The sequence below is a fragment of the Microtus oregoni genome, unplaced genomic scaffold (assembly GCF_018167655.1).
Source record: "Microtus oregoni isolate MIOR12 unplaced genomic scaffold, Mior012 000015F_ref0000493, whole genome shotgun sequence".
NCBI classification, from domain to species: Eukaryota; Metazoa; Chordata; class Mammalia; order Rodentia; family Cricetidae; genus Microtus; species Microtus oregoni.
The window spans coordinates 20,786,966-20,796,752 of NW_024543074.1; the positions used below are offsets into that span (position 1 = coordinate 20,786,966).

The 9,787-nt window shown below is 47.3% G+C and overlaps 1 protein-coding gene across 2 annotated transcripts; it reads left to right on the forward strand.

The window, feature by feature from the left end:
- Positions 1 to 782: 782 nt before the first annotated feature.
- On the forward strand, positions 783 to 9,391 carry Eral1 (Era like 12S mitochondrial rRNA chaperone 1). 2 transcript variants are annotated; one of them, XM_041663814.1, is made up of 10 exons: positions 783 to 1,075; positions 3,071 to 3,198; positions 3,523 to 3,651; positions 5,501 to 5,547; positions 6,016 to 6,077; positions 6,232 to 6,344; positions 6,425 to 6,667; positions 7,986 to 8,135; positions 8,251 to 8,331; positions 8,443 to 9,391. In XM_041663814.1, exons 1-10 carry the CDS (start codon positions 793 to 795, stop codon positions 8,563 to 8,565), a joined length of 1,359 nt encoding a protein of 452 aa, XP_041519748.1. In that variant the 5' UTR covers positions 783 to 792; the 3' UTR covers positions 8,566 to 9,391. The 2 variants fall into 2 exon arrangements, with proteins under 2 accessions (XP_041519748.1, XP_041519749.1); XM_041663815.1 differs by having other exon boundaries at positions 3,574 to 3,651.
- The last annotated feature ends 396 nt before the right edge of the window (positions 9,392 to 9,787 follow it).

Here is a 9,787-nt window from a genome sequence, read left to right on the forward strand (position 1 = left end):
TAGAAAGCACTTAAAAGCCAGGTGGTGGTGGCGCACGCCTTTAATCCCAGCACTCAGCAAGGCAGAGGCAGGCAGATCTCTGTGAGTTCAAGGTCAGCTTGGTCTACAAAGAGAGTTCCAGGACAGTTAGGGTTGTTTGACAGAGAAATCCTGAGAAAATAGAAAGGGAGGAAGGAAGGAAGACTCTAAAAAAAAAATAAGAAAAACGAAAAAAATCTTGGACTGGACAGTTGGTTCTGTGGTTAAGGGCACTTGTTGTTGTGAAAGACCCAGGTTTGATTCCCAGAAATAATGTGGAGGCTCACCGCCTCCTCCGGCACCAAGCACACATATGGTGCACAGATGTAGACACATAGAATAACAAAAACAAATATTCAAAAAAACCTTTCCTGTGAAATGTGACATTTCCTAGCGCCTTTTCCCCATGCCCATTCTTATCAATCACGAGAGTTTCTCCTCTTGCGGCGCTGGAAGGACGGTTCTGGCGGCTTGGCTTCCCGAAGAATGGTGGTCAATCAGAAAACAGGACTAAAAACCTCTCTTACAAAACTCCACCAGAAGGAGAAATGGGAGTCTGAGCCGACCGTTATAATCACGCAGACAATATATACATCACACTCTTGCCTTTCCTCAGCCTCCCTGAGTCTCGGCCGAAAGCTCGACCCGCCTACCCGTCCCAGGATATCCAGTGAGCCTCAGCTCCGTTGGGGCTGATCTTCTACTCGGTGGTTTGTGGGCCTCACGGCCCAACCGCAGCGCGCTTCTGTCGGTACCAGAGTGCCTTGCGGCAAAATGGCTGCCCCCAGACGGCGCTGCGCTGGCCTAGTTCGGTCTTTATTCGGGGCCTGGCAGCTGGGCCCGCAGGCTGGGAGGGAGTGGATGGTTTCGCCCGGCTCGCTTCTAGGTAACCAGGCGAGGTGCGTGTCCTGTGTCGGGGGTGCCATTTCCTCTGGTCCCCTCCTGGCCGCCGCTTCTGGTCGCTATGGTCAGGATTCCGCCTTGGACCGAATCCTTGGATTCCCTCAGCCTGACAGTTCGTTGGCTCCGAGCGTCCCCGCGGTGTCGGTACATCGAGGTAAAGGGCTCAGTTAATGTTGGTTGCGGGTGTTCGTTTTGTAACAGGTCTCCCTGTGGAACTGGTGTGGAACTCGGATCTTCCTGCTCCAGCCTCTGGAGTGTTGTCATTACAGGTGTAATGATGGTTTCATCCCTGGAAGTCGTGTAGGTTAGTTATCCTCTGCCTCTGGGGATGGCATTTTAGCCTCTCTCATTTGATAGAAAAATAAATCTGACTCCTGAGAGAGACAAGTGGTGACGGTTGTTAGAGAGTCTGAGAATGAGGGTCTGTAAAATACCTTAGCCTGCTCTTTTTTTTTTTTTTTTTTTTTTTTTTTTTTTTTTTTTTTTTGGTTTTTCGAGACAGGGTTTCTCTGTAGCTTTGGTGCCCGTCCCGGAACTAGCTCTTGTAGACCAGGCTGGCCTCGAACTCCCAGAGATCCGCCTGCCTCTGCCTCCCGAGTGCTGGGATTAAAGGCGTGCGCCACCACCGCCCGGCTCCTTACCCTGCTCTTAAAGACTCTTGTTGCCTGACGAGCTGAGCATCCTTTGGACCCGTATGGCGGAAAGAGAACTAACTCCAGAAAGTTGTACTGTGACTTCCGTAAGCTCATGCAAATACACAAATGTTAAATCTAACAGCAGCAAGAGTTTAAGAATGGGAGGAAACCTGTGTTGGTCGCAGTCAGTGATGCTCGCCCAAGATCATTAGCCTCGTGGCAAGCAGAGTGTAGACCCAATAAATGAATGGTGAGCCCCATCTACTTGTTAAGACACTAACTTGAGCCTTGTAGTCATGGTGCATGCCGGTAGTCCCCACTCTGGGTAGGTAGAGGCAGGAGGATCTCCAGTTCCAGAAGTTTCTTCAGCTCTGACTGTAGCACCCTACTAATGCTGCTGTGAAGGTTCTGCGAAATTTCTTGGTCTCTCCTTCTGATACTGTTGTGGTCAACAGTGACTAGTCTCCTACCAGGCTCCAGTCCATGCTCCTTGAGGAAGAAAGTGCTGCTTTTCTTGGGAGGGGACATTGAGACAGAGTTTCACTCTATCTAGCCCATGATCACCTGAAGCTCACTATCCCCAGTCTCCTTCATGCTGGATTGCAAATTCGAGCCACCACATACATTTTATTGATTTATTTACTTTACTTACTATTTATGTTCTTTGTTTTTGTTTTTTAAGATGGTTTCTCTATGTAACAGCTCTGACTGTCCTGGAACTTGCTTTGTGCTACCACCACTCAGCTTTATTTAGGTTTTTCGAGACAGGGTTTTTCTGTGTAGCCCTGATTGTCCTGGAACTCCCTCTCCACAATGACCTTGAGCCCACAGAGATCTGCCTCCCAAGTGCTGAGGTGAAAAGTGTGTGCTGTCGCCACTGCCCCTCCATATGTAAAGGGCTGTTTCTCCATTGTAATTTAGTGAGATTGTTTTTTGTTTGTTGGTTTGTCTGAGACAGGGTCTAATTATGTAGCCCAGGCTGGTCTGTGGCTCAAATGTAATTCATTCTTTTTTCGAGATAGAGTTTCTCTGTGTAACAGCCCTGGCTGTCCTAGAACTAACAGTGTAGATCAGGCTGGCTTCGAACTCACAGAGATACTCCTGCCTCTTCCTCCTGAGTGCTGGGATTAAAGACATGCGGCACCATCACCCAGCCCAGTAATCTACTTTTGCTTAAGCCTCTCAAAGGTTGTGATTACAAGTATATGTGTTATTCACAATGCCCAACCTATGCTGAGCAATTTTTTTTACACAGTTGTCATTGTGAAAAAGTTATTCATAGATATTGTTAGTGCGATTCCACATTACATATGAGAAAACCAAGGGGCTTAGTTAGAGAGGTTAGATAACCTGAGAAATCCAATAAAATTAAATGCATACTAGTCTCAGAGTTAGGATGGGTAGCTTCAGCCTGGTGTGCTAATCTTTCATTTTGATTTCCTCCTTGGGTATCAGAGCTGAGTATCTAATAAAGTCTAGATTCCAATATATCACTCATGTTCCCATCCTAACAGATGAGCAGAATCTGCTCTTGGTCCATACTCCTGACATGCCTGAGAATCCACGGGTCCTCCGAGTGGTCCTCCTGGGAACTCCAAATGCAGGAAAGTCAACACTCTCCAATCAGCTGCTGGGCCGTAAAGTATGCCACACTTTTATCATCCCAACCCCTATACCTCCCTTTTTACACATTTCACTATCTTATGTATCTGGGTGTTTTGCCTTCATAAATGTCTGTATGGTACTTGTGTGCCTGGTGCCTACAGAGGCCAGAAAATCCCAGGATGTTGGATCCTCTGAAACTGCAGTTACAAACAGTTGTGAGCCAGCATGTGGGTGCTGGGAATTGAACCCAGGTCCTCTGGAAGAGCAGTCAGTTCTGTTAATCACTGGACCATTTACCCAGTTTCCTTACACCACCTCTTTCTCGTTTTGTTTTTTTCATTCACTTGTTGTGCCTGGGGAGATGGCCTGGGCGGGATCAAGGATCTCACTGGAACCTCTTTCTTCCTGGAAGGTGTTTCCTGTCTCCAAGAAGGTGCACACCACTCGATGCCAAGCTCTAGGGGTCATCACAGAGAAGGAGGCCCAGGTGGTAGGTACCTGCAGAAGTTCTGCAAACAGGATAGAGTGAGGCTAGTCAGTTCTCTCACCATTAGTCTCTTTAAAAATGAAGATTCAGCCTGGTGCGGTGGTGGTAACACACACCTGTAATCCCAGGCAGAGTCAGGTGAATGTCTGAGTTCAAGGCCAGCCTGGTCTACAAAGTGAGTTCCAGGAAAACCAGGTCTATACAAAGAAATCCTGTATTGAAACACAAAAGCAGAACAAACAAACAAAAACCAACAGCAACAGAAAACAGAAGAAAAGAAAAAAAAAAGAATGCATAGAAGACACCACCCCCCATTTTTTTGTTTTTTGCTGTTCTTTTCAAGACAGGGTTTCTTTGTGTAGCCCAGACTGACCTGGAACTCCCTCTGTAGACCACTCCCAGCAAGGACCTCCTATCTTAAGACTCCACGCAGTTCCTTCCTCTCCCTTCCCTCTTTTGCCATTGTGTTCTGAAGTTTTTTTAAGTGTGTGCTCACGCGTCCTGGTGCTTGCGTTGGGGAGGGGATCAAGGACAACTTCTAGGAGTCTCTTCTTTTTTCTATTCCGTAAATCCTCACACCCAAGATTGGGTTGTCAAGCTTGGCAGCTTGCGCCTTTACTGAACCACTCCATCCTTTGTGTTTGTGACAGTCTCATGTGACCCAGGTTGGCCTCTCTATGTAACCAGAGATTACCTTGATTTTATGATCTTTCTGCCTACTCCATCTCTCAAGTGCTGGGATACAAGAGATACCACCATGTCCAGCTCGGAATCTTCATTTTTTCCCCCTTTCAGAAATAGGGTCTCACCATGTAGCCCTGACTGGCACTGGTCTAAATGCATAGGCCAATCTGCCCTTAAACTTGAAATGATCCTCTTGCCTCTGTCTCCTAAATGCTGTGATTATAGGAGTGAAGGAATGACACCCCACCTGATTAAACAAAGCATAATTCAGCATTGAACTCTGTGGTTTTGTGTTTTATTTTGTGCAGTATGGGGAATGTAACCCAGGGCCGCTTGGGAAGTACCCAAGCATTCTGCCAGTGAGCCCCGTCTCCAGCACTCCACTCACCCTTCATTTAGTCAACATCATTCTTTCTTTCTTTCTTTCTTTCTTTCTTTTCTTTTTTTTGAGACAGAGTTTCTCTGTGTAGGCTGTCCTGGAACTCACTCTGTAGACCAGGCTGGCCTCAAACTCAGAGATCTGCCTCCCGAGTGCTGGGATTAAAGGTCATCCTCTTTCTTTGGAGTCCTCATGTAATATTAAGACAATGCCAAATGGTAAAAAAAAATCTAAAGTCAATAACAGCTTACCCATGAAGGAAAGGCAGGATGCTCATATCAAAGATGGCTTCTCTCTAGCTATGTGTGGTAGTGCACAACTTTAATCCCAACGCTTAGGAGGCAGAGGCAGATGGATCTCTATGAGTTGAAGGCTAGCCTGTTCCACATAATGAATTTCAGGACAGCAAGGACTACACAGTGAAACCCTGGCAAAATGAAAATAAATAAATAAAAAGCCTCTTGTTGCTCCATAGATTTATGTTAGAATATTTACTTAAAGCCAGGCGCTGGTGGTGCACACCTTTAATCCCAGCACTCGGGGACAGAGGCAGGTATCTCAGTGAGTTCAAGGCCAGCCTGGTCTACCTGTGAGTTCCAGGACAGGCTCCAAGGCTACACAGAGAAACCCTGTCTCGGAAAACAAAACAAAAAGACCATACTTAATATGTATAAAGCCCTAGGTTGACTCCTAGAACCTAAAGTGGGGATATATATAGTCTTTGTCTCCACTAATCCATTTAAAAAAATCTTTTCCTTTGGTGGGGTGGGGTATCTCTCCTGATTCTAGATTCTGCTCGACACACCTGGCATCATCAGTCCTGTTAAACAGAAGAGGTATTACTTGTGGGAACAGATGTGGGGAAGGTGGGGTGATAAAGAGGAGGGCATATTCCTTCCTAGGAGCTGCAAGTTTTCCCTATTACACCCATTCCTCATAAGAGTACTACCTTCCTGGGCTGGAGAGATGGCTCAGAGGTTAAGAGCATTGCCTGCTCTTCCAAAGGTCCTGAGTTCAATTCCCAGCAACCACGTGGTGGCTCACAACCAGACAGAATATTGTATACATAATAAATAAATAAATACTTTAAAAAAAAAAAAAGCCGGGCGGTGGTGGCGCACGCCTTTAATCCCAGCACTCGGGAGGCAGAAGCAGGCGGATCTCTGTGAGTTCGAGGCCAGCCTGGTCTATAAGAGCTAGTTCCAGGACAGGCTCCAAAACCACAGAGAAACCCTGTCTCGAAAAACCAAAAAAAAAAAAAAAAAAAGAGTACTACCTTCCTGACCGATAGGTTTATCTTTTAGGCACCATCTGGAGATGTCTTTGTTGGAAGACCCATGGAAGAGCATGGAATCTGCTGATCTTGGTTAGACTCAAACTAAAAATCTGAAACCCTATTTACAGATCCTTTTATTCCTGAGAGTTTGGGAGCTTGGGGTCTGGCCAGAACCTATAGCCTGGAACTTGTTGTGGGTCAGGATGAAGGTCATGGTCTATTTTGTCTCCCTGCCATCTTCTAGTTGTAGTTCTTGTGGATGTGTCAGACAAGTGGACCAGGAGCCAGCTGAGCCCCCAGGTGCTGCAGTGTTTGACCCGCTTCTCTCAGGTTCCCAGCATCCTGGTCTTGAACAAGGTGAGTACTGCCCACCTGAAGAAGAGTCTCTCCACGGTCTCATCTTGCTCACCATGTACTCTGCTCACCCCCATCTACAGGTAGATTGCTTGAAGCAGAAGTCAGTTCTCCTGGAGCTGACAGCAGCCCTCACTGAAGGTGTGGTCAATGGCAAGAAGCTCAACATCAAGCAGGCCGCACACCTTGGCACCCCCTGCCCCAGTCCTGCAACTAGGGACCCCAGTACTCACTCAGTGAGAAACCCTCAGAGAATTGGCTGGCCCTACTTCCAGGAGATCTTCATGTTATCAGCACTAAACAACAAGGATGTGAACACACTAAAGGTTAGTTAGCCGTGCCCATAGCCCATCTCTGCCATGGAAAGATAGGCCTCACCCAGCCCTGCCTGACTGTAGACTAAGATCCTGTCTTTTAAAAGACAAAACAAAAGCCTGGCTGTGGTAATTTATACTTGTAATCCCAGCACTCCGGGGGACAAGGCTAGAGGATCTCAGGAGTTCAAAGTCATTTTCAACTACACAGTGAATTCAAGAGGCACTTCAGTTACAATGAGACCCTATCTCAGGAAACCAAAAACAGCCAGCTGTAGTGACACATGCCTGTTATCCCCACACTCAGGAGGCAGAAGCAGAAGGATTACTCAGTTTGAGGCCAGCCTGGTCTCCACTGGAGTTGTAGGCCAGCCAGGCTACATAAGGAGACCATAAATGATCAGGAATATATCTCGGTGTAATGGTTGCCTAGTGTATAAGAGGCGCTGATTCGATCTCTAGCACCACATAAAGTGGACATGGCGGTGCACACCCCTAATTGTAGCATTTAGGACACTTTTAACACTGGAAATTCAAGACCAGCCTGAACAAATTAGGATGTACTGGGCCTGCTTGGTCTCCATGAGATCATGTCTTTTTTTAAAAAGGCATTACAGTCAGTTGTGATAGCTCACTTGGATAGTTCAGGGGTTGTCAGGGTAAAGAAGAATCAAGAGTTTCCTAGCCAGGCTGGGTGGTGGTGGCGCACACCTTTAATCCCAACACTTGGATCCCAGCACTCGGGAGGCAGAGGCAGGTGGATCTCTGTGAGTTCGAGACCAGCCTGGTCTACAGAGCGAGTTCCAGGACAGGCTCCAAAGCCACAGAGAAACCCTGTCTCGAAAAACCAAAAAAAAAAAAAAAAAAAAAAAAAAAATTCTAACACTTGGGAGGCAGAGACAGGTGGATCTTTGAGTATGAGGCCAGCCTGGTCTACAAAGCGAGTTCCAGTACAGGCTTCAAAGTACAGAGAACCCTGTCTTGTGGGAAAAAAAAATTGCCAGCCAGCCTGCCTTTGCTACTACATAGCATTTTTTTTTTAATTAAATTTTTTAAGACAGTGTTTCTCTGTTCTCTGTAGCTTTGGAGCCCGTCCTGGAACTAGCTCTTGTAGACCAGGCTGGCCTTGAACTCACAGAGATCCACCTGCCTTTGCCTCCCAAGTGCTGGGATTAAAGGCATGCGCCACCACTGCCCAGCTCTACATAGCAATTTTAAGGTCAGTTTGGGGGACCTGTCAAAAACAAAATGTGCTTGTTTCTCCTAGAAGTATGCATAAATAGGGAAGTACTGAGGGGGTTAAGAGCTCATTCTTCCTTTGTACCCACAGCAGTACCTTCTAGCACAGGCCAAGCCAGGACCCTGGGAGTTCCACAGCGGAGTCCTCACTAGCCAGACCCCTGAAGAGATCTGTGCCAACAAAATCCGAGAGAAGCTCCTAGAGTACCTGCCTGAGGAGGTGCCCTACAGTGTGCAGCAGGTATGGATGGAATGAAAGGACCCAGGGCCTGTACACCAGGCACACACCTGGAACAGTTGGGTACCACAAGATAAAAATGAGCCTGCCTGACTAGTCATGATGTCTCCTTATACAGAAGACAGTGATATGGGAGGAAGGACCAAGTGGGGAGCTAGTGATCCAGCAGAATCTTCTGGTACCCAAAGAATCTCATATGGTAAGTGAGGACAGGCTCAGAGATGGGGCAGCAGCAGTATCAGCTGAGGGTTCTTTCCCCCACCTGTGAGGCCAGACAACATATCCAAGTGTCTCTTTTCACCACTTGCAGCGGATCCTGATTGGCCAGAAGGGCCTCTTGATCTCCCAGATTGCACAGGAAGTAGGCAGAGACCTCATGGACATCTTCCTCTGTGATGTTAACATCCGCCTCTCCGTGAAACTTCTCAAATGACCATCCTCTGTTGCTGTTCCCAGGGCCTCCCTGCTCAAGCTTTTGGGAAAGTAACTGACTAGAACTACCCTGTGAAAGGGGGGGGCTGCAGGGCTGCTAAGGGCCATGGACACTGAGTGGCTGCTAGCCAGCCTGGACTTGTTGAGTCTGCACAGTTTCTGCCCAACCATGTTTTCCGTTGGAGGAGAGAAGCTGCCTTAGCTCAGTTCTCAGGTAGTTCCTCTGCCTAGGGTCTCAGCTATGTAGGTCTTAGAAGTCCATCCCTGTGGTGTGAATAGGGTCATCCCATTCATCCTGTAGCATCGGACCCAAACCCAAACTCTTGCCCTGTTTCCAGTTGTTGGTAGGAAGAACCTTTCTCTTTGTCCCCAAGTTTCTCACTTTGAAGTTACATAAGGACCCATATATTTCATTTTTTTTAATTGTTTATTTATTTGCATTGGTGTGTCTGTGTAAGGCTGTTGGATCCCCTGGAACTGGAAATACAGACAGTTGTGAACTGCCTTGTGGTGGCTGGGAAGAGCAGCCAGTGCTCTCAACTACTGAACCATCTCTTTTCAGCTCCTCCTCCCCACCTTGAGACAGGGTTCTTACTATACAATTCTGGTTGACTATTGCCATGTAGACCAGGCTAACTTTGAACTCACAGAGGTCCACCTGTCTTGCCTCCTGAGTGCTGGGATTAAAGGCGTGCGCCACTACTGCTGGCTTCTTCTTTTAGTTCTTAAACGAGAGTCCCAACCACCTGTTCACCCAAGTTCTTGATCCCTCCCACCCTGTCCTGCTACCCAGACTTGGGTGCTAATAAAGTTAAGTGACAAGTGTTCATATTTTTATCTTTATTTCTTTGGAACAGGGAAGAGAAAAATAGGCCCATTCCCCTGCCCCCATTCTCTTATCAGCCTGGGGTCTCTTTTTCTTCCAGAAGTCTGCTCCGGGGCAATGAGCTCTTCTTGACACAGTTTCTGGGAGCAGCAAGAGAACCGTTACCATTACTAAACTCAGTAATGGTAACGGTTTCCTCGCCATCCCCAAGTGCCGCAGCAGTCAGTAGGCTTGATAGGCTGAGCAGTGAGCCCCGCAGGCTTCAGCATTCTTCTGCCCTCCCAGGCAGACGCTAGATCTGGGGTACCCAGACTAGTACATCATCTATACTGTAGTGTCTCATCACAAACTTACAGTATATGATGATATCCCAGCCAAGGCCCTGGAGGAGAGAGCT

Excerpts from the sequence above, each read along its gene's own strand:
- Eral1 (XM_041663814.1), top strand. The coding sequence starts at position 793 with ATGGCTGCCCCCAGACGGCGCTGCGCTGGCCTAGTTCGGTCTTTATTC. Across the intron at positions 6,078-6,231 it reads CATGGAATCTGCTGATCTTG|TTGTAGTTCTTGTGGATGTG; the intron begins GTTAGACTCAAA and ends GCCATCTTCTAG. Across the intron at positions 8,136-8,250 it reads TGCCCTACAGTGTGCAGCAG|AAGACAGTGATATGGGAGGA; the intron begins GTATGGATGGAA and ends CTCCTTATACAG.